Source organism: Saccostrea echinata, unplaced genomic scaffold (assembly GCF_033153115.1).
Source record: "Saccostrea echinata isolate AGI-Se365-2 ecotype Australia unplaced genomic scaffold, CSIRO_AGI_Sech_v1 ptg000030l, whole genome shotgun sequence".
Taxonomy (NCBI): domain Eukaryota; kingdom Metazoa; phylum Mollusca; class Bivalvia; order Ostreida; family Ostreidae; genus Saccostrea; species Saccostrea echinata.
This window is the reverse complement of record NW_026889779.1, coordinates 35,254,556-35,280,137: the sequence shown is the minus strand read 5'-3', so window position 1 is coordinate 35,280,137 and position 25,582 is coordinate 35,254,556. Positions and strand designations below refer to the sequence as shown.

General features: G+C 34.3%; 2 protein-coding genes across 2 annotated transcripts; one reads left to right on the top strand and one right to left on the bottom strand.

The window, feature by feature from the left end:
- The first annotated feature begins 6,133 nt into the window (after nt 1-6,133).
- Nucleotides 6,134-13,293, top strand: LOC133197076 (uncharacterized). The gene is made up of 11 exons (XM_061332916.1): nt 6,134-6,145; nt 7,966-8,073; nt 8,340-8,438; nt 8,653-8,817; nt 9,673-9,933; nt 11,128-11,409; nt 11,515-11,814; nt 11,912-12,016; nt 12,212-12,442; nt 12,543-12,638; nt 12,877-13,293. The coding sequence occupies exons 1-11, from the start codon at nt 6,134-6,136 to the stop codon at nt 13,036-13,038; spliced, it is 1,821 nt and encodes a 606-aa protein (XP_061188900.1). The 3' UTR covers nt 13,039-13,293.
- Nucleotides 13,294-19,614: 6,321 nt separating this feature from the next.
- On the bottom strand, nt 19,615-24,204 carry LOC133197780 (TAR DNA-binding protein 43-like). Its single transcript, XM_061333985.1, has 4 exons — nt 23,880-24,204; nt 22,555-22,730; nt 22,198-22,342; nt 19,615-21,871 (listed from the first exon to the last, which is right to left on the bottom strand). Exons 1-4 carry the CDS (start codon nt 24,115-24,117, stop codon nt 21,216-21,218), a joined length of 1,215 nt encoding a protein of 404 aa, XP_061189969.1. The 5' UTR covers nt 24,118-24,204; the 3' UTR covers nt 19,615-21,215.
- Nucleotides 24,205-25,582: the final 1,378 nt, after the last annotated feature.

Sequence of the window (25,582 nt, the reverse complement as noted above, 5' to 3'; positions counted from 1 at the left end):
TTCCATCCCTAATAGCAAAAGATTCAATGAAATTGAATACATATCATGTAGGTGTTGAATTCACCGTATATTTAGACATAATTCCAATTTATTACCATAAGCATGGAAGGGTGGGATCTGTCCTAATTTATGATCTTGAATTTTGGTAAGAGTTATCTGTTTTTAATTAATAAAAAATTAACCTTAAAAACTTATCTGGTTTAAAAAAAAAAAAAAAAAAAAAAAAAAAAAAAAACCTTTTTCAATTGTCATTCTATTTCTAATGTTTAATGCATCTTTCTACCGCAATGTTTATTGATATTATTATTTGAATTTTTAAAAGAATTCTTGTCCCCATAGACTTCAAAGCAATTTTTGTTAATTAATTACTGCTTAGTAAATTACATTTTTGAAACTTTCTCTCGGTAAATCCTTTTGTACTAAAAAATGCTTTAAATTAATATCAAAGTATTATGTACATGATGAAATTTAAGGATAGAGACTTTGGCCCTATTAGGGATGGAAAACCTGAAATGTGATAAAAGAAATTAAAGAAAGCGCGTATTCTTGTTCTTAAGTATTATATCCTTGTTATGTTTTCCTTTAAATGGGATAAACCACCTTGTATTATTTATGTAAAGTACAGTAATACCTTTTAATTTTGTTATTTAAACTTTAAAGCTTTTAGAAATGAACACTTCATATAATAAGACTCTGTGATTTTAATGACCCCTCTTGTATTTGCCTAACAAAAAATTTCTTTACAAAACCATATTTTATCAAAAAATGACAGAGGGTCGTTTTTCTATGGTGTCATTTTTCTACAATCCACACGGAGAAAAATGACCCAAAGACCATAATTTCTACGAAAACATGGGTCATTTTTCTACGTAGAATATTGACCAGGGGGTCAAATTTCTACATAGAAAAATGATCCCCGGTCAATATTCTACGGGGGTCACTTTTCGTCGTTGCACCGGCGACAAATGTTTACCTACCCTCACTGTACATATTGTCGTCCATCAGTACATGTCACATGTCATAATATGACAATGCTCGCTCCCATATAAATACGACTGATCATTGTTTTACTGTTCTTGAGAAAAAGATTTTTAAAGAATGTTCCTATACCTCTTCGTCAGCCAGGGGTTTCTGATCCGCTACTCTTCCCACAAATATTCCTATGTAAAACTTTGATAGACCATCGTGGCCCCAACCTAGACCCGGGGACCATGATTTGAAAGAACTTGAATATATACTACCTGAGGATGCTTCCATATAAACATGACTTTTCGTGGACTTGCTGTTCTTGAGAAGATTTTTATAGATTTTCTGTATAATATATATTCCTATGTAAAACTTTGAACGCCCATTGTTGCCCCACCCTATCCCTTGGGGTCATTATTAGAACAAACTTGAATGTACACTATTTAATGAAGCTTTCACATAAGTATCAACTTTTTTGGCCCAGTAGTTCTTGAGAAAAAGATTTTGGAAGATTTTTCCTAATACATTCCTATGTAAAACTTTGATCACCTACTGTAGTCCCACCCGGTGGTCATGATCTCAACAAAATTGAGTTTATGCTTTATAATGAAGCTTTTATATAAGTTTCAACACACAGTTTTCTGACACTGTGGTTCTTGAGAAGAAGATTTTTAAATTTTCACTAATTCTTCATTATTTTCCCTTGAAAAAGGGCATGATCCTTCATTTAAATTGACTTGAATCCCTTTTATCCTGATGATTTTGGCAAGTTTGGTTGAAATTGGCCGAAGTAGTTCTAGAGAAGAAGCTGAAATGTGAAAAGTTAATTAAACAATTAGCTTTGTTAAACATATTGTGAGAGATGAAAAATATGACATAAGCAAGAAATTGAAAAGTAAAGTAAAAAAAAAAAGTTTTCTGAAACCATGAATTTTACACTGTGATAATATGGACAGAACGACAATATGTACTGTCACAGCACCAGAAACACCGCCATCTCATTTTAATCACAGAACATGTTTAAGGCAGCTTCTATATGCCAGTCCATAAAAACGGGTTGTCCATTAGAGTTATCTCTGTGTGTTGTCAGTAAACAAGACACATTTTTTTTATCTAGTCTAGCAACAAAGTAGTAGGGGATATACTAGGTGTAAGTGAGTATGTGCGTAACGAAAGTTTCGGAAGTAATAATTTATATCGGGATCGATGTGTTTTGGGAAGGAAATACTCCGCTCTGCGGTGCCCTTTTTTACCCAATTCATTCTCTTTATTATGCATTGGCACCATCTATCATAGCCAACCATCATGCATTGCGTAATAATGGAGAGTCAAGTCAAATGCTAACTATGTAAATTGTGTCCCAGATTAATTCACACCTTTTATTACTATTCGTTATTTGCTAATACAAAGTTTTATCACAATTATAAATACATGTATTCAAACAGAAAAAAAAACGGTACATGGTACGTGTATATGATGCTTCTTAGATGACAGATTAAGATGCATTGACCCTCAGCTAAGAGAGATAACTCCCAGTGATATAATTGTCTATTATTCTTTATAAAATTTCAAGATAAAGGCCATTTGTGTAAAAGGATGTATTCACAATTTCAAAGGAACTGACCTATTGGAAAGAACAACTTTACACTTAATCAATGTTCATTAGTTGCTTTCTACCGTATATATGTCCAAATTTTTCAAATTTGTATTTTTGAACCTAAAATTTATTTTTTACAACTTTAAAATTATCTCCAAAGATGGCCAAAAACAGCATTTAGCCCGTTAACGCACCGATTTTTGCTATATTTTGGCCTAGTTCTAAGTCCTTCAGGATAGGACTGCCTGTAAATAAAATTATGATATTTTGATAGGTTGTAATGTAAAGAATAATTTAAGATAGGATTTTTTAAAGGGCACCCCTTCCCTAGGGTCGAAATTCACAAAAAAAAACTACAAAAAATATTTTTAAAAAACACCTGTTTTTGACAACCTGGTTCACATTTATAACGGCTATTTTCATAGTCAGAATAGATCGATTGGTATAATAGCTAAGTTTCAACACCGCGGAATGAATATCATTTTTAGAGTCATGGTTCGAATCCACATGGTGCCACACTTTTATAGTTTTAAATTCTCATCTTTTCAAAGACTTTTTTCAATATAGACTTCTGTATTTTCCTTCAATTATCTTTCTTTTATGCATATTCATTCTTGATATAAAAGACACTAAAGAGAAAGTAAATCGTAAATTCCACTGTATCTAAAACACAGTCAAGCGGAGCTATACCTCAGTATAGCACACATTCTTCAAGGACAAGAATTATTCTCGCCTGCAATGAGATGCGATGGGTTTCTTTTTATAGAAGAATTAGAATTTAATCAATTCAATGCGTTACATTGCTTTTATTCCGTCTGTACTACTACTACTTGTATGGGTTATTGCACTGGAAAGTATACGTATTGCTTGTATTATCTGAGCTTATAATAAAATATATTTAGAACTACATACATATACTGATTCAATGTTAATTCAGACCTCAAGTTTTTAACCAGTAGGACTACATATATATCGGTATCTGCACTCCCTTAGATTTCATTTATATAATTTGTGTACATTTATGACATGCTTTTATTATATATCCACGGAAATGTGTTGTAAAATAAACACGCATCAAGAAAAAAGTTAAGACTATCGACATTACCATTATGTAAAATGAAAAGTAAAGAAAAAATATCAAAAAAACATTTTGAGATCACAAACTCAAAATGCGTTGACATTGGCATGCTATATATAGTTAATGTTTATGAAAAAGGTCCCTTCTATCTCTGCATACTGAAATAAAATAATTCATGAGAAACGAATTAGTATATGAATGAAGCCTGAAGTCTTTAACCGGAACAGAAATTTGTAAAGACTAAGACCCAACCCGCTCCTAGTCGGCGCCCCAATTATATAGAAGCCTTTCTTTTACCCCTCAAGGTATACCGAAAGTGTGTACATTTTAATTATGAATATTAGATTTCTTTTATTGAAAATCATTAGCATTAAAACAAAATTTTGTGTGAGTGAAGAGAGGGATGATGGACCTTAAGAAAGACATACTTCCGACACAAAAAAAGGAAGTTAATTTTTTTTTTTCATTTCTTAAGACCTAAATGCAACAAATTTCTTGGATAACAAAGCTCAGAAAGTTCTTGGACAATGCATAAAATTTCCATATTACAAAAATCAGAGGAGTTTTTGGTACTTGGGTTTTACAAAGGATGTATTAGGAATTTCAAGAAGAGACCAATTTCTCGGAAAAAGTCATAATTTTTTTAAAATCAATGTTCATTAGTTGCACTCTTCCTTATATATGTCTAAATTTTGCAAACTTGAATTTTGAACCTAATTTTTTTTCATTTGCAACTTTTCAATTAACCTCCAAAACAGCATTTTCTCCGATAAAGCACTGATTTTTTGCATGAATTCTGACCTAGAAGTCCTTCAGGGTAGGTCTGCCCCTAAATAAAATTATAATATTTTGATAGGTTGTGATCTAATGAATAATTTAAGACATGATTTTTTAGGACATTCCTGCCCTGCGGACGAAATTCACAAAAAACTTTTAAAAATAAGGAAACCTGTTTTTGACAACCTGGTTCATATAAAAATTTAAACCTTCTTTTACCGGCATTGCCTGAATAGCTCGATTGGTATGACCGCTGACTATCTGACTATTAAGACCTTCAAAAATATGACGGACATGTAAAAATGAGCATATTGACGCAAATGTCAAAGGTATCGATGGAATAGCGCATAAAGAGAAAAAGTGCTTACTGATTTCACATAAAATATGATAGATACAAAAGATCACGTGTAATTTTTGACGCATTCTTGAATTTGACAGAAATGATTTCTCGGCATTTGATTGTAGATTTTCAGTAATCGTCACAATCGCATTTGTATACAAACAGCGCGGAGTTACCCAAAAGTGACGAAGTTGGGGGGGGGGGGGTGTTGGCGATAACCCCCCCCTCCACAATCAAAATGGTCGTTCCTAAGCGCAGACTAAGTACTGCGTATTCGAGGATACAGTTTGCGACTTGGATTTTTTTTTTTAAAGACGTGAAAGTATATGTATATGCTTTTTATCACTACATTTAAAGATTAACGTTTTCTAAGAATGGGGTAGGGGGATGAGTCAGGCCCGTAGGAAGCATTTTCAGTTGGGGGGGGGGGGGCACAGCCAAACATTTTCAGTTGAGGGGGCACTATCAACTACCAAAATTCCTTGACAAGCAAAAGAAAAAAAAAAGAAAAAAAGGGCATCAGCCGTTTTTATTGAGGGGGCACAAACATATAGTAGCTAAGTTTTCTATAGTATTCTATACATTGGCAAAATTACTGGGGGGACACGGCCCCCCGTCCCCCCCCCCCCCGGTTCCTACCTCCATGTGAGTTCTTTCTACCTCCGAAATAGGATAATAATTTCATTGGTTGTCGTCTTGGTGATGACGTCATGATTGCTAGGCTGTGTGATGTGTTTTGGTTACAGCTCATTGTTTCAGCATCATTTGTTGAGATAAGACGTGATTTTCGCTGAGCGAAGATTTTCTGAAATATTTGATAACATACAGTCAATACAGTTACAGAAATGAACAGACAGAGCTATAAGAGGGTAATGGTCATATCTGTTTGCTTTTATAAGAAAAACTTTATAGTTTTCTGTTGCTAGGGAGGGATTTTCTTTAAATCTCGAACGACAGGCAAAAGACCTACATGTAGCTGTATATACCTACGTGTATTACCATGACGTAGGCTTTATCTTCATTAGTCTTTTGAATTCTATGAACATTTAAAAATTTGGTAAAATTAATAAAGATTGGAAGAAAGATGTTTGTCTAAGTCCTTGTCAAACTTTGCGTCTTAGGCTCAAGTTAAGGCTCTTTACAAAGCAGAATGAATACCCGGTATTATACCCAATTAGGATAATGTACACAGATGTCGATTGCTACATTAAAGTGTAGCAATTGCTGAGTATGGTATTTAGATTCCTTTTTATTTGGCTCATCTAATCAGAGAAAAAGCAAGATAATCGATTCTTACCAGGCTATGATACTCTATACATAATATAATTACATCCAAAACCAAACCATGCGCTGGTAGCTAGAATAATTGTTGGGAATGATAGAAAAGGTAAATATGTTTATCTACAAATGTCTAATAATGATATACGTGCAGGCTAAGGGCACTCATTGAACAGCGAGTAATTTGAGTTGTTCCCCTTCGATCGTGCAAATAGAAAGTGTTCTTTATTTTGAAAATTAGGTGATTTTTCTTTATCTGGATATTTACTTTATCATTTTTTTTTTCCACTATGGGAGAAATTTTAGAAAAAAAAGTAATACAAAATATCGTTTTTGAATTGCTGGCAGGAAGGAGAGGAATCAATGAGGACCCAAAAATTATGTGTTTGAAAAATTGACAAGCAAAAGAAAAAAAAACACCAAACGAGAGCAATTTATTCTGGGGAAGGGTGCATAAACAATAAGGGGACCGGCCTTTTAATGAAAATTCCCATACTTTGTCAACAAAAAATTAAGACTTTTCTTTTAAAAGAAAAAAGGGGGCACCACTAGCCATCTCATGTTTAAGGGGGGGGGGGATGTCGATTTCTTTCTACTTCCGAAATAGGATAATATTTTCATTGGTTGTCGTCTTGGTGATGACGTCATGATTGCTAGGCTGTGTGATGTGTTTTGGTTACAGCTCATTGTTTCAGCATCAGTTGTTGAGATAAGACGTGATTTTCGCTGAGCGGAGATTTTTCTGAAATATTTGATAACATACAGTCAATACAGTTACAGAAATGAACAGACAGAGCTATAAGAGGGTAATGGTCATATCTGTTTGCTTTTGTAAGAAAAAGTTTACAGTTTTCTGTTGCTAGGGAGGGAAAAACGAGAGGCAGAAGACCTACATATAGCTGTATAGACCTACATGTATTACCATGATGTAGGCTTTATCTTCATTAATCTTTTGAATTCTATGAACATTTAAAAACCTGGTAAATAAATGAACATAATATTAATAAAGATTGGAAGAAAGATGATTGTTTTAAGTCCTTGGCAAACTTTGTGCCTTAGGCCCAAGTTAGGGTTCTGTACAAAGCAGAATGAATGAATACCCGGTATTAGGCCTAATTAGGCTAATGTGCACAGATGTCGATTGCTTCTGTAAAGTGTAGCATAATGTATATAATAATTGCTTAGTATCCTATAGTATTTAGATTGGGTTCCGTTTTATTTGTCTCATTAATCAGAGAAAAAACAAGATAATCGATTCTTACCAGGCTATGATACTCTTTAATTATACAATACCGGTAATAATATATCCAAACCCAGACCATGTACTGGTAGGTAGAGTGATAGAAAAGGTAAATATGTTTATCTGCAAAATAATGCAGAATGCTTACCTGTACATGTGCAGGCAAAGGGCACTCATCGAACAGCGAGTAATTTGAGTTGTTCCCCTTTGATCGTGAAACACGTTTTCTTTATTTTGAACATTAGAGTGGTTTTTCTAAATCTGGATATTTATCGTTTTTATCTTTCTATACATGGGAGAAATTTTAGAGAAAAAATAATACAAAGTATCGTTTTTTGAACTGCTGGCAAAAAGGGGAGGAATTACTGAGGACCCATAAATTATGTGTTTGAAAAAAATGATAAGCAAAAAGAAAAAAAAACACCAAACGAGAGCAATTTGTTCTGTTAGGGGACCGGCCTTTTAATGAAAACTAATTTGAGATTAATATATCATTTTAGTTTGTATTGTTTTTTTATGAAATTTTAATCATTATCATTTATTCCTAAAATGTGTAAAAATTAGGGAGGGAAAAGTAAACTCTTTTTGTATTTTCACTGTTTTTCTGGGCCAAAACATTTTCTAAAAGTATTTAAATTTTACCAGTTGATGGGACAGATGCTTAAACATTTTATTTTCTGTCATTTCAGAAGAGAGTAGATGTCCAGTATTCCAACCCGGAAGATGCCTCGCGTATTTACGAGAGGCTGGGAGTGGACATCTTGACCACACCCATCACTTCCGGGGGAATTGAGGAGGTCTCAGTTTTGTTTTATATGTCATATATATTGATGTAAAATACAAGTAAGTTAATTTAAAAATATTAATCTTCCTCAATCTATTTCCTTTGGAATATTATTTGTTCTTCTCTCAACCTTTTATCTATTTCTTTTCCTTTTTCCATGACATTTCTACAATTAACTGTCCACTTTTTATTAAATTTTTGTTCAATTTTGGCCGAATTTGCAATATATGGACCCCCATACACATTTGTAATACATATACATGTATTTTACTATAACAGGTTCAGCCACCAAGAAAACGCTATATTCAACCTGCTAATCAAGCAGTATTTCAAAACGCAGGGCCCACTCGTACTGCTGGGAGAGTGGTGCCAAATGGGGTATGTTAAATGGAATGGTTAAAACAATTTCTAGTATAACCCTTACATGTAGTTAGCAACCTATTTAATAAATGTTAATTTTAAATAGGTCACATTTACTAGTAAGTGATCTACTAAGCCGGATAAAGGCAAATGCTGATACAGGCAAAAGTTCATTAATAAAATTTAAGAAGTATATTTAAGTAAACATAATTATATCTGTATTTTTTTACAGGTGGCAAAACCTTTCTTGAGCAATGAACAAATACAGCAATTCATAACCTCAACAGTTCTTCCTAATGGTCGCTCAGCCCCCAGCACTGAAGCAGTTGACCCTAATGTCACTAATTTCTCTTACACTGTGTATCCTTCTCAACCAAAGACAAAGATACAACAGCAGGTATGTTTTTGTTTAGGAAACATGCATATACCGCAAACAAAGTTGAGGAGGGGTGGGGGTTTTGTCTATGCAATCATTCTGGGCCATTACTTTTTAATGGAGAAAAATTTGAAGTTCATAATTGATACAAAGATTGCTTATGATCTAAGGATCTGTCATGACCTTAACCAAGGTCATTTAGGGATTTCAAGGTCAATAGCTGAATGTGTAAAATCCAAACCAAATCAAAACATTGTAAGTTCATGCAAAATACAAAAGTTACTTATGACATAAGAGCATGTCATGATCTTGATCAAAGGTCATTTGGTCAGCTTCAAGGTCACATTTTTAGAAACTTTTATTTAACTTTATTTAACCTGTCCTTACCATATTTTGTAATTAGAGATACATTTGAACTTTGAAGCTCATTTATTGCAAACTTAAGATTGCTTATGATCCAAGATTGTTTCTTGTTCATAACCCAAAGTCATATTGGGAAGTTCAAGGTCACTGTCAGAATAAGTGTCACAACTTTCTACTGGAGATAAAATGGAAGTTGAAACTTTATGCAAAGATTGCTCCTGACTTAAGGATATATCATACTTAACCTTAGGTCCTATGGGAAGTTCAAGACTCTGTCAGAAAAAGTAAAAATTTGTCTCTGGTCCATAATTTTCTAATGGAAAATCACTGGACATTCATACTTTGAAAACAGATTACTTATGACCAGAGGGTGTTTCATTTTCTTGAGCCAAGATCAAAAAATGTACTGGTACTTAAGCAATTTAAAATTGTAGCAGAGGGTATGATTTTGTTAGCTTGTCCACAGTACTTTTAGTTTACAATATTTGGTTTTTAATTTGTCTTCTTTTGTAGACTGACTGCACAAATGTGCATCCACAACTGACCTTGAATGTGCTGAGATCAGGACAGACCCTACCATGGACATCCATCCAGCAGCAGTCTCAGGAGACTGTACTGCAAACAGGATACAATGCTCAGTCTACTGTACAACAGCAGGTCTTAAACAGCCAGGGAAACATTCATCCCTCAGCTCAGAATGGTTTTGCTGTCCATGTTCTAAATCCAACTTTGACACAGGCAGAGCCACAACAGCCAATCTCTGCAAATGAACTTGTAAGTATACTTGTATCTCATGTTCAAGAAACATGTATTCAAAAATTGTCCTCTTTATTTCATTTTCAGATATGAAAAGTTTTAACTGGACAGTGATGTGCAATGAAAATGTGTGAAAATTAACTCATACTTTCTGACCCCACTTTCACTAAATGTGGAGAATATTAATTTCAGTCTGCAGTATCTGTCTATCCATCTATGTGTAACACTTAAGTTTCTGATATTCTAAAATGTTCTTTAACTTTTACTTTAATTTTTTTTTAACATAACTCCCTATGACTCCAAAAAAAACATACTCATTTTTAGGCCAAAAGGTCAGAGGTCATGGTTTAAAAATCAAATTTGCATGAAATGGTTTCCAGATTGTAAATTTCATTTTCTTTGAGCTTTTGCAATGGGCAGAGCATTAAACCATATTCATAATTCCCTATAACTAAAGAAAGAACCCTATTGACTTTGAAGTCAAAGGTCAAGGTCAGAAACTAGTGATGGCTTAAGTTTCTATGAGCTATTGCAAGAAATATTATATCATAATATTCTATTACTTAAAAACAGTGCTATTGATTTTGAGGTCCAAAGGTCAAAAAAAGTCAGAAATGCACACATTGCAGAAAATGGTTTCTAAATGACAACTTTAGATCTCCTGGAGGTTTTGCAACAGAATTAATATCATTACTTATGACCTAAAACAGGTCCCTATTGATTTTGAGGTCAAAAGGTCAAAAGCCAAGATTAGAAATTCATAGATTGCATAATGTGGTTTCCAGATGATAACTTATGCCGAGCTTTTGCAATGAAACCAAGGTTATGACTTTCTAATTTAAGAAAGACCCCTGTTGGTTTGAGGCCAAAAGATCAAGGTTAAAGTTAATCCTTCTTTTCTCCCTCCATCTGAATCCTACGGGGACATAAATTCCCAGATTTAAGTGTGTTTTATATCTTTATACACACACCGATGATGCTTTCTTTTACATTAAAGAGAACAATCATATTGGAAAAATAAGACACTAAATGTTCAGTTTATTTATTTCAAACAGACCCATGAAAGTATTCACATCTAAATACATAGAGCGGTTCTTAAATCTATAGTAAAAGAAATGTACAAATAAGCTTGATTTGTAAAATTTATAATTTTGAAGTTAATAATTAATAATTTAGATTGCAAAAATAACACTGTTGTGTCTTTATAAACAGGTTTTACCCATAAATTTGGAGATTCAAGGCTGTACTCCAACCATTGTACCAGATGAATGGGTTAAGAGAACAGAACTGCAAGCTCCTACCAATATCCTCAGTATTCCTTCAGTTGCTGGAGTGAATGATCAGATCATTTATCTACCAACTCAAACGATCCATGGAGTCAGTAGCAACTGTTACAATGAGGGTGCATACTCACCTTTGGTGACACCCACACCTAATATGGCAACAACTGGACTATCAGCTGACTATCCCCAGAGGTGTTCTGCTAATCAGCTTGTAAGTTTTTTCTGATTTGTTTTTGTCAATTTCTTAACTGTATTTTCTATGCTGAAAGTCAGTAACATTTTCAATAACAAAAAAATGTATATTTTTTGGTGTCAGGAATCATGGAGTCTTAACCCAAAGAGTGTACCTACATTCGTGGCACCAATGGAGGCACAAACAAAAACTAAAACAAGAAAGACTAAGAAAAGGACTCCTAAAAATGTTTCCCAGGGACAATATGCAAGTCTGGACAAACAATTAACTTCCAACAGCTCAAAAGCCAAAGTGAGTAGAAATTTGGATAAAATGGAAGCAAGATCCATGCAGCAGACCCCTGGGAAACAAATGGAAGCAACAGTGCAGCAGACTCAGAGTCAGAATTCTGCCCCATCCTCTGTAACTCAGAAAAGTGGCAAGGTAATTTAAAACAATATTAAATAAATCCTTTAAAATTGTTTGATTCTTACAAGATTTATTGTAAATTGAATTTTTGACTTCCTCTTTTATTTTCTAGAAGGGGGTCAAACGCATTGTTATTCCACCCAAAGTTCAAACAGACTCAGTGGAATATCCTCCATATGTTGCCAGAATTATGAGGATCCTGAACAGACAAAAACAGGTAGGTGTAATAAATACCTGAATTCAAATTTTCCTCTCTCTCTTAAAACTAATTGCCTCTGGCACCAGTCCGCCGGTGTCAGGGGCTTTTTTTTCTCTTTTTTTTTTCAAAACAAAGACTTATAAAAAGTCATTAAGAAGAATAATTCAGAAAATTATAAGTGCAAGTTTAAATTGACATGTTGAATGCTTTCAGGGTCAGGTGGAATCTACTGATGATAAAAAGGAAAGTGTTGATTCCACATCCAAGCAAATGAGCACTGCTGGTAGAAATGCTAAGGACAGAGCTGATTCTACTCTTAAAGAGGCTACTACTGCTGACAAAAAAGCAAAGGACACTGTGAACTCAGATCTTAAACAAAAGGAACCACAAAGTGTTGTATCAAGATCTCCTGTGCCATCAAAGCAGTCTGCCCAGGAACAAAAGGTTACATACAGAAAACATAATTTGACATTATGTGAAAATAGAATATATCATGTATTTTAAATGAAAGTATATAAATTGTGTAAAATAATTTCAGCTTCAGCATAAGTCCTTGTCTAATAGTGCTGTCCAGAAGGTCAATGAAAGATGTAGCCAGTTGAACTCTGGGTCCAAAAAAGAGCCAATGTCTATCAGAAAGGTATTACATGTAGTAGGCCTTACACATTTTGTTGAAATAAAATTGTTTATTTATAAGAGTTGTGAAAGTATGCTTTGCTGAAAATACAAAATTTTAAATATGTTTACTTTCCAAAAGTATTAGTAAAACTGTTGCATACACCTTGGGCTTAATTGTTATCATTATATAATCAATTTACATATGTTCCAAAGTTCTTCTTAGTTTAACAAACTGAATAATTATAAAATATGTTTAACAGACACTCCCAGAGGACTACAGACCAGTGGTTAACACATCCCTGTTACTAGAAAACTTGTCACCTGACAGTTTTTCACTGTTGGAAGCAGACAATTTCTATGGACCAGAGATTCTTGTCACTTCTGGCTCTCACTGCTTTGTGGCGTCTGTGCCTTTCTTCTAATTGGATGACAGAGATTTCTGAATATTGTCGGATATTGTTAACATTCAGTGATGGAACGTTATCTACAACCACAGTCTTTCATTTAACATTTCTGTGAGATTTCTTTGGAAACGGTCTTTTGACTATTTTTATTTTTTTAGCAGTGGCCAAAGGAATTTCCAAGATAAGGGATCCAAACTTTTATCTAAGAACATATGAACCATTATTTTAGTATTATTATTTTCATAATTATGTGCCAAATGATTGGTTTACTCCAATAGTATATTTATTTTTTATATAGATATCTGCATGTTTTATAATCACTGTTGATAATCGTTATTTTTACTAATAAAATCGCATGCTTTAATACTTTGCAGTGTTTTATATTATTTGATTCAACTTGGTTGATTCATAACTTCCATCGGACAAGGCACAAATTACAATAAAGCAGGTCTGGTTTTTGTTTGTTTGTTTGTGTATTTTTAAGTCCCTCTCGAGAATTTTTCACTCATATGGAGACGCCACCACTTGCCGGTGGAGAGCTGCAAATTTTGACCTATACTGGGAATTAACTCAGGGCCATTGAGCAGTAAAGGATCTTTTCTGTGCCAGCACCTACTGCGACGCGAGACCTCGATTTATGCGCTCCGAAGGACCGGTCTCCACGTCCCACAGTGGGATTCGAACCCGCAACGCAAGGATCAACTCCTCACTTCGCTCCGCGACTCTAGAGCTAACGCTCTAACTACTGCGCCACGCGGGTGATACGATCAAAGACAGTGAACTTGCAAATAAATAGACTTTCTCTAAACTTTCATTAATACCAGTCAAACTATCTTTTTGATCATTAATCACCGTATTTTCTTTGTGCGCAACATTCGTTACTCTTTTAATTTAGTTTGTCTTACTTTATTATCGAATCGCAATTCAGTGGATCCTCAAATGACCATACAAACACAAAGTCCAATTCACTGCAGTTTCCCGGGTAACAAGCAGCAGTTGTCATATTTTTTTCAGCATTAGGGTTTAGCCTGGACATTTTTTTTCCCATAAGTTACATCAAATTTGGTCAAATGTTGATAACGTCCATATCAGTACAATGTAACGAATCAGAATTTCCTGCAAATGCTGAGGAAACATTGCTGTCAAGAAGAGCGGTATACACATGTATTTTATTTCAGTCAACAATCCAAAACCCGTTGTAGAATGATATTCATATCACTTTTAGTAAGGATCATTAAAAGAACTCTCTGTCATAATTACAGGCTTTATTGGCATTCTGGGGGCAACGTTCAAGTCCTCTTTGTATTGCATATCCAACACTTTGGTTTGAAAATAATTCTACGCGTCATGACGATAATTTTGAGTTTGTTATACTGTCCTTTGCTCATCGGTTGAAAACTTTTGATACTGCCGAACATATATAACATATTATTATATGGAACATATATAATAACCATTTTTGTTACATACGAATACAGAACAAAGATAATATGATCTCCCCCTCCTTCCCAGTGTGGTGTATTGGATTTGAATAATGAAATAATTGAAAATCATCGACATTCCTTACCATTTTGTACAGAAATTCCTGGTTAACAACCAAAGATGAAAATTCTTTATCCGAAAGGCCACAGCGCTCAGTATTGAATCATCATCGATATGAAAATTGAGTTTGTAAATAATTAATTTTGACCGCATTTTAAATTTTTAAAACATGAAAAAAAATATCCCCATCTATTCCCACGAAAAATTATGAGTCTATAATATGGGCCCACTCTCGCTCCAAGGGGTCCAGTCAATATGGGATTGTTTCGATCTCAATATGACTTACACGGTCTTGCCGTTCGTAAAAAGGGGTTTTCTCTGTGTGAACACATGTACATGTATTACATAGAATTCTATCCCCTGATTTTGGTTCCAACCTAACCCAAGGATTTAATTAAATTTTAAAAATTTTCCTATAGCTACACAATTTAAATCAGGAATATTTGCTATTATTGCTTTTAGAAAATTTTCTCTATAATATCATTTATAAACATTCAAATTCATTTTTTGAAATCATCCTAGTCCAAGGGGCCAGAATGGAAACTTAATCTCGGACTTGAAGCTGTACTGCATTGGTATGCTTACTATGCTATTATGAATAATACACTGTAAATACTAACTATATAACCCAACGATTCTTAAGGAGATTTTCCACCCACTTTGATCCCCCATTATCGTCCTACCTTGAGCCGTGAGAGGAGTGTCCGTCCGTGCGTTTGTACTTATAGCCCTGTTCTTGTCTACTTCCATATAAACTTACGATCCCCTCTTGTGGTTCACCCTACCTCAGGGTTCATGAATTGTACAAAACTTAAACCCACACAAAGTCTTCATACATTTCGTCTTTTCTTGCCCAGTGGTTCTTGAGAATATTTTAAATGTTTCCACCTTACTTAAGGTTTTCTTGGTTATCTCCCCTTAAAAGGGACATGGTCCTTTATCTGGATAATCGAATCTCCTTCACCCAAGCATACAATAAATTTACGCAATATATAAGTTAGTTTGGATCAGTAGAGATTCTGGGGAAGATGAAAATGTGAAGAAAAAAATTACGACACATAATAACATGTTTAGCGCACTTTAGACTTTGCTTCAGGTGAGCTAACAAAAGATCCATACATATGGGCTGCAACGCTCACCTGAGTCCCGTTGGACCTGCTGATCTTCTTAATCAAAATTTTTTCCTTCTCTTCAAATGAAAAATTTTAACCCCATATTTTTATCCCACCCATTTCCTCAAGGATCATGACATAACTTGAATCCACGCGTCATTGGGATGCCTCAATATCAGTATGACTGTCACATCCTTGCAGCTTTGGGAAAAAAAGATTTTCCCAAATACATACAGTATTTTCATAAAATTTTTAAATCTCCCATTGTTGCCCTATCTTATCCCCCAAAGGGGGATTTGAACAAATTGATCTGCACTACTTTAGGGTCCTTGCATATAATGACTAATCCTGGTCTTGCTGTTCCTAGGGAAAATATCATTTAAAGACTTTTGACTGGGTTTTCCGTAGGAAAAATCAGATTATTGAAAATGGTGAAAATGGCAGTCTGCTGCCAAAAGGGTACAGTGCATCATTCGTCCGTATAACTCCTTCTTCAGTTTCCAAGATACAGGATATAGGAACTTTTTTATGCCCCCGGATTGAAGGATCTCGGGGGTATATTGTTTTTGTCTTGTCTGTTTGTTTGTCTGTCTGTTTGTTGTCAACTTTAACCTAGCCCATAACTATTACGCTGTCAAGGGTAAGGCTTTAATATTTGACATGGGTGTTCATTATGACAAGACCTCTCCTTGGGTATACCATCATATATGACCTTTTGACCTTAGAGTTTGACCCAGTTTTGCAAATTTTTGCCAAACTTTAACCTTGGCCATAACTTTTGAACGGTTGGTGCTAGGGCTTTCATACTTCACATGTGTAATCCTTGTGATAAGAACTTCCTTTGAATACCAACAACTTTGACCCTTTGACCTTGGAGTTTGACCTACTTTTGTAAAACTTTAACCTTTGCGATAACTTTTGAACAGCTGGTGCTAGGGCTGTCATATTTCACATGTGTAATCCTTGTGACAAAACCTTCCTTTGGATACCAACAACTTTGACTCTTTGACCTTGGAGTTTGACCTACTTTTGGAAAACTTTAACCTTGGCAATAACTTTTGAACGGCTGGTGCTAGGGCTTTCATACTTTACATATGTAATCCTTGTGACAAGACCTTTCTTTGGATACCAACAACTTTGACCCTTTGACCTTGGAGTTTGACCTACTTTTGGAAAACGTTAACATTGGCCATAACTTTTGAACGATTGGTACTTCGGCTTTCATATTTCTCCTGTGTATTTCTTGGGAGAAGGCCTTTCCTTTGGCACCATTAATTTTGACTATTGACCTTGACCTTGATTTTGACATACTTTTGAAAAAAAAGTTTAACCTTTTCCATATCTATTCAATGGTTGCTGCAAGGCCTTTCATATTTCACAGGTTTATTCCTCGAGACAAGACCTTACTTTGGGTATCAACATATTTGATTTGCATTTGAGAAAGTTTAACCTTTGCTTTAAGTTGCCATACGGGGCATCAGTGTTTCACAAACACATCTTGTTTGATTTGCAGAGCAATTGTACATATATCAGAGATGTGCATTTTACATGGATTTTGATTTTTAGTTATGTATGAGAAAAATAGCAGCTGTTGAACTTAGTAATTTATTTTGTAAAATATTGCATTAAGAGTACATCGTTTGTCGTAATAACTTCTCCGAAAGTTTTCAAGATGGGGACATTATTTTGCAGATCGATTGTATATATATCAGAGATGTGCATATCACTTGAATTTTGATTTTATTTTGATAATTTTTCAGGAAAAAATACCTGCTGTTGAACTATTTGAATTATTTTTTGCAAAATATTGCAGATATGTACATCATTGTCCTGATAACCTTCTCCTACAGTTTTCAATATAAGAAGTTTTTATTTTGCAGATCAATTGCACGTATATGACACTTTGATTTTTTTTATCATCACGGGGAAAATACCATTTGTTGAACTTAGTTGTTATTTCTCTCCAAATTTGCAAATAGGGTACACTCTCCAAAATTTGCAAATAGGGTACATTGATTTTGTTGGGATGTCAGCTCCTATAGTCTTCAGAATGGAAAGTTTTTAATTCATGTGAAAAATACCAGTACTCTTCACACAAAAGAAAACCCGGTTTGATGTCACATTGATTTCCACGTTTTCTTATACTAGTATATCCCCATGTAAAACTTTGCTTCCCTATTGTGGTCCACCCTACCCCGTCTGGTTTAAAATTGACTCTGAATTACTCGAGTCTTCTTGTGTACAATTATCACCAAAATCCATATCCTGTTCTATTTAATTACATGTACATGAAAAAAAATGGCCCGCTCTATTCCTGGAGACCATGATTTGAACAAACCTGAATATACACTAATAGTCTTAATTCCTGAGTTTGCTTGCACATACGGATACAATTTACTTTTTAGAACAATTTATCAATTTTTTTTTGGTTCCTGGCACTGCACAATTAGATTCTTTTACAGTAAATATCACCAATCAGGGCACTGTTGAATTGAAGAAATCCTTTATAGGATTTGTTCCCATATATTCACATCAAAACCTTCAATCTCTCACTTCTCAATGGCTCTAACTGACCGAGTATAGAGGTCTAAATTTGAAGCCCTTCATCGGTATATGGTGACGTCTCCATACGTGTGAAAATTCTCGCATGGGACGTTACGATCAAACAATCGTTCCCAAATTAAGGCCCATGGTATATACTATGCTTTTGTATTATATAACCTTTCGTACGTTTTTCTAAATTGTTTTTCTTTTCTAAAATACAAAAAAAAGCTTAAAGTCAAAATATGATACGATTTCTTTAATTAATGTAAAACTGAAAAGGAGTTCTTTAGGGCTAATTTTAGGCTTAGAGAGCAAGATTCCAAAGGGGCTTACCGGTCACTTAAGTGTAACACAACACTATAAAGGATCCACTGAAGAATGAAATAAAATAAACTGAGAGATGAGGAAATGCTGCCCCAAAGCAAGCGAAATAGGATAATCAGGGATCAACAAAATGGTAATTTTAGTACTCCGTTATATATCATAAAATAGTTCTATTTATACACTCCCATTTGTCATTATCATTAGGTGCACTATATAATACAATAGTGTTTGAGAACATGGAATAAACCCTTCACATTCCCTCACACGCAGGCCTTTCTTGGTCCTTGAAGAATATATAATACACAAAGATAAGGTGCTAGTATTTTTGTTTCTTTTTGTATTTTATCTATTATTTACGGTCTACCTGGCCATTAAACACTATGAAAGTACTTTTTGTATTTTAAACAATAAAAATTCTTATTTAATTTTTATTCAATTTGACCTACCAAATACAGTAATTTATTATCATAGGTGAATAGCAAAGAGGGAATAACCTTTCTCAGTAGAGTGCAAATTTCCTATATCAAAAGAACCCTACCCAGCACAAGAACACTTGACCCAGTATTCCATAATTTCACAAATCTTGTAAAAAGAAAAGAAAAAATCCTCATCATTACAACTTAGTACTCTGTTTACCTCCTACATGCCCAGGAGAAGAGAAGAAAATTTTCAAAGAATAAATGCATTTTCACTATATAATCAATAGGGCCCCTCCTTAACACCAAAACTCCTGACCCAAGGGTAATCAATTCACAAATTTTGAAGAGGCACCCTTGCTCATCATAACCATGCACTTAGTTTGCTAAATAGCAACGGGCAGAGAAGACGTTAGTAAGTCCTAACAAAAGGTGTGTTATTATGAAAGAGTATTTGTTCATAAATTTGTACGGGTTTTACCACACCGAGCTAAAAGAAATATATGATAAGCATGTTAACCTTAAATTGATTTTAAGCACAATGAGTTAGGCAAGTTGTCTCTTTCTAATGATGCTCAACCCTCAAGGAGGTACCCCTGAAAGATAAAAACACAGATATTACCATAGACTTCAATGCTAAAAAGAAACACTCAAAACACTTTTGCACACCATATATACACTCTCCTTTAATTCATTCTGCACAATACAACATAAAAGCAAAATCACACTTCATCTGTGTCCATTCCAGAGCATCCATACACCACTGAATCCATTCTAGATCACTCAAGATTCAGTCTGCTCCAGATCACACATGATTCATATTCCAGATCATTCATGTTTCTGTTCCAAATTGCTCAAGTTTCTATTTCATATCACTCAAGATTCAGTCTGTTCCAGATCACTCATGATTCCATTCCAGATCACTCATGATTCCATTCCAGATCACTCATGATTCAGTCCATTCCAGATCACTCATGATTCAGTTCATTCCATTCATGATTCAATTAATTCAATTTTTTCCAAATTTTCTCAATACACACTTCAGTCTAGATTACATCTTTCAAGTTCTGTTCATTTCAGTCCAACCAATAATCCAATTACTTTTCATAATGGTCACACAGTGTTAAATAGTTTTACATACTGAAATACAAATCTCAAAAAATCTATTTAGAAGTAAATACAATATCAGCATCAGAAAAAAATAAAGGTGAAATTTAAACAATTTAGAAAATTTTAGGCATCTGCTACATGTAGTAGGTTGCTAGGGAAAATATAGAAAGCTACTTTTCGTAAAAATTTACAACAAATGGGAATGCTGAAGGTAGATACACTGATTAACAATTTATGCAAATCCACACATAATATTTTATGTACATGTACATATTAAGATTTCTGATCATATTTAAGCAACACAAAAAAAAAAAAACAAACTTGGAACCAAGTTCCCATGTTAAAAATCTTATGAATTACTTTTAAACTCTGAAAGGATAAACAAGTTGTCGTGCTTAGCACTGATTTCTCCTCTGAAAGCACCACTTTAGTGAAGGTGAAACAATCTCTTTAAATGTATAAGTTAATATGCTATAGAGCAATGTGTTAATTAAAAGGTACAGTTTAGATGTCAGTTTGTGTAAATAACTTTCTCTGAATGGACAATATAATTATGTGTGTTAAAAAAACTGTTAAACCTATGGTGCAAATTAACAAAAAGGATAAATATCATTTTAGAATAAGCAAAGTTCTAGAAACTGCTGTAGTGACCTTATAAATGGTTAAACTCTAGGGCTGGGATGATACAAGTAAAATGTGAAACAATATACATCCTGGTACAATGACTGCAAATTCTGCTACATTCTGCACATTAAAATACTTTTTAGTTCAGTAATTCAACTTTACACTGATAAAAGCTTAGATTTTTTTTTCAATATTACCAAGTAATTTCCTAGAAAAAAAGAGAAAATAAAGTCTTTGATATTTTTTTTACGAGAGGAAAAATATTTGTTCGGGACTTTTTTTGTCTTTGAATTAAAAGAATTAATTTAACATAACTTAAGTATTTGACTTGGCTATACATGTAATTTTTGATATACAATCAAAATATAGGAACAGATATATACTACAAGCAGTAGATGCATGGATCATAGAAGTCTGTCTTCCCATATCATTCCAGCCCTAATAAACACAAGGCTTAGCACTCTGCATAGTAAAAAAATCAACACCACACTGACGCACACCAAACAATGTATCCTCCCATACATTAACTCCAACCACTCTGATGGCTGTTTCCTCCCCAGTTGGGATATCCGCCTGCGGATGTGTTGGTGTCAGCTGTCCCCCAGCCTGCAGAGTTCTGAGTACTAAAGAACCCTGTTTGCTGGGTCTGTCTGGCAGTTGTGGTTTGAACACCAAAAGGATCCCCATGACCTTGACCCACTGGCTGTGGTTGGGGTGCTGGTAACTGACCTTGACTTTGTAACATAGCCTGGGCTGCTGCTAACACAGCTGAATTCAATAAATTCATGCCTATACTATTAGCCATGTTTGGGTCAGGCACAGGTGGAACTGTACCTACAGTAGCAATTGGTTTACCTTGCTGGCTCCACCCCCCATGTCCCCCTCCCCTCCCACTTCCTCCATGATCAAATCTGCCCCTGTTATCATTTCTGTCGGCGTTTTTGGGAGCAGCTGTGGTGACATGAACACTTGCACCCTTGATAATATGGTCTTCCCCACAAAGAGATCGAGCAACCCTGTGATCTGCAAAAGTAACAAAAGCAAATGCTCGGAAGGGTTTGGGAATGAAAACATCGGACACTTCCCCATATTTGCAAAAGTAACTTTTTAGGTCATCAGCTGTTATGTCTTCAGTGCATCTTGCTACAAAAACTTTTCTGCTAACCATTTCTGCAGCACCTTCCTGTATGAAAGGAAAAAACCAAGAATGAATTATCATCATTATGCATTATATAATAATATATACAGTTGTACATGTAATAAAATGAATTAATAAATTTTTATTTGAATTTTTACTTTCACAATGCATACTTAAAAAACTGTATCTATGAGCAATCAAAGTAAAACACTGTCTTTGGACTTTGCAAAATGCCAATACTAGGAATGGTATAATGACATGTCAAATGATATCTTTTAATTTTTGATGTTTTTATTGTTTAAAAACTGAGAAACGGATCTCTAAATTTGATTAATTAGTATAAAACAAATTATTCCACTGAAAATACTTGCATTTGAATTTGGAATAGCTACATCACACCATCTTCCATCAATCATGTGTCTTTGTGCCAAAACCTTTACTTGCGAATCATACTCTAAAAATCGAATAAAGCCAAACCCTTTTGATGCTCCTGTCTTCACATCTCTCTTCACCTAAAAAAACAAGCCATTACACAAAATATACTTTTTAAGATAAAACTTCATCATAATTACACCAAATCTTAATAAAACCAAAAATATCTGAAGTAGAAAATTTTTTTTCAAGAACAAAACATTTTTTTAGTCAGGCTCATTGCTCAAAGAGCAAAAGCCGGCATTTTTTTTTTTTTTTTAAATTTATATGATTTTGTAATAAATTAACTTACTTGTACAAGAAGCAGTTCTCCAAATGAAGAGAAGTATCTGCGCAGATCATCTTCATTACTTTTCCAAGGTAAGCCAAGAACAATGAGATCACTGCATCTCTGTTTATCAACACATTTATTCTTTGCCACTGAATTTTCACCAGCCTCATCTCCTTTGCGTTTTATCATCACATTATCTGCAAGTTGATATGTTATACAAGTTCATTCAAGAAGTAACTGTGTGGTCACAGATTCTTTATAACTCCCTAAAACTTCTAGAACTTTGTCAATGAGTACAAAGTCTCTCAAAGGAGACGCAATCAGGGTTCAACATTAACTCTTGTCTGCTTGTCCGGCACCAGTGAAAAAAATTTACAGACAAGTGAATATTGCTGGGCACCTGTCCGATTGGACAAGTGCTTTTTTATGTAACGAAGCCTCTAAATAATAAAAAGAACAACTGGTGAAAAGTTTAACAATAGGTTAAAGACTGAAGCAGTACATAAAAGCCAAACTTTAATCCCAATATTAATCACTATGTAATTGAGTTCACACTTGATCAGGATTGAAGTTCACTAATTGCATACCACTGCAAAGGCATGGACCTTACCAAGTTTGGATTCTGTTTGATGTTGACAGTTTCATTTGTGAGCATTTATGTTGCTGTCAGGACAGAAAGTCTAGATAAAATTTTGTCTTATGTGTTTGTCATATGTATCAATAAAATCACAAATCCCTCAAGCATGCATAAAATGGACTTTATTTTAAGTAATAGTTTTCAAGTTGACAGAATTATTTATTGAAAAATATCAAGTGAGGTTGAAGTTCGGACAAGTAAATGTCTTGGTCACTTGTCCAAACGGACAAGTATGAAAAAAAGTTAATGTAGAGCCCTGGCAATTTGATGAATGATTTTCTCATGCATTCAGAGTTCAAAGCTGAAAACTTTCAGTGCACCAAAATGTGATTTTTTTTTTTAGCATGCTGAAAAAAAATGCACATTTAAGAAAAAAGTCAAATGATAACGATAAAAAAAATGCATGGTTAAGAAAAATGTAAAATGATAATGATAAATAAAAATAATGATAACTAATTCAAGCTATTTAGCTAAATCAAGAAATTGTGCCGGACCTATTCAAGCTGTCTTGTAAGAGTTACAATCTTTACATCCTTTTTTTAAACTGCAACCAACATGTTAAGAACTTCATGAGATGTCACTTCTGTGTATGTATATACAGAAAAAAAATGTACTTTGTTGCTGGATATCATCTCTTGCATGACTCACTGATTGAATAAGGAACAAATATAAAAATGCCAATATAAATTACTCCTTGTTCAATACAAACCTTTGGGGAATACAACAATGTAAACAAAATTTCCCCAAACTCCATCTGGTGGATGCAGTCTTCCCTCTGATAGTCTAATTCCACGAAAATTTCCAGTGCTTGGATTTCTGTATTTCATTCCACATGCCCCCGGAAACTGTGCGGCGAGTGTGCTGAGCAACAACGAACCGTCATCCTCACTAGGAATTTCTATCGGCTCGTCACCCTCTTCGTCACTAACCTGGATATACTGTGCCATGGAAGTACTCTTGCAAAATTGAAAATCAGGAACATTAAATTTTGATTTTGGAAAGAAGAAAAAAGTAGCCAACCAGCGCCATATGTAATTCAGAATTAAATGAACATCGAACCCGAATTTATTCATTTCAAGAGGCCATAACCTGCACAGCTCACTTGTAAATATATATATAGTCCTCGAACCAACTTGATTCAATATACCTAGGAAAAATATTCATTTTTGTAAACAGATTTATTTCTTCTTTTCTTCAGTTAGCTACACTTATTACTTCCATTTTTGAAATAGTGAGATGTTCATATACCTACTTTGTCTCGCTCAGCCTTGAAGAGTTGTATTTGAATGGACCTATTGCATACTATATATTATATATTTATTTCATGATGGTGATGGAAATATGAAGATTTATTCAGCCAAGAAAAATCATATTCTCCCAGGGCTTCGACGAGAGGGGGGAGGGAGATTTTTCCGAAGCCTCTGGGCTTGAATACATAAAAAAAAAAAAAAAAAAAAAAAAAAAACAAGATGTATTTGTGAAATAATGATGCCCCGAATGGCAGCTTATGGCAAAGGTTAAAGTAAAGTTTCTCAAATGCAAGTCAAAATCCAGACCAAAAGATGAAAAATGTTGGTACCCAAAGAAAGGTCTTGTTACGAGGAATATACCTGTGAAATTTGAAAGCCCTAGCTTCAACTGTCTAAAAGTTATGGCAAAGGTTAAAGTTTTTAAAAAGTAAATAAAATGTCAAGATCAAAGGGTCAAAGTTGGTATCCAAAGAAAGGTCTTGTCACAAGAATTACATATGTGAAGTATGAAAGCCCTAGCATCAACCGTTCAAAAGTTATGGCCAAGGTTAAAGTTTTTCAAAAGTAGGTCAAACTCCTAGGTCAAGGTCAAAAGGTCAAAGAGGTTGATATCCAGAGGAAGGTCTTGTCATAAGAAATACACATGTGAAGTTTGAAACTCTAAGCACCAACTGTTCAAAAGTTATGGCCAAGATTATAGTTTTTCACAAGTAGGTCAAACTCTAAGGTCAAAAGGTCAAAGTTTTTGGTATCCAAAGGAAGGCCTTGCCACAAAGAATACACATGTGAAGTTTGAAACCCCAAGCACCAACTGTTCAGAAGTTATGGCCAAGGTTAAAGTCTCATAAAATTTTGTTAAAGTGGGTCAAACTCCAAGGTCAAGGTCAAAAGGTAAAATATGATAGTTTCCAAAGAAAGGTCTTGTCACAAGGAATACACATGTGAAATATGAAAGTCATAGCTTCAACCAATCAAAAGTTATGGGCAAGGTTAAAGTTGACAACAGACAGACAGACAAACAGATAAACAGACAAACAGACAGACAGGACAAAAACAATATAACCCCCGGATCTTTCGATCCGGGGGTATAATAATAAGACTAAGAATTCGGACAATTGTACTTTTAGCAAACAAGAAGTAGAAACTATTCAGCACGTTTTCA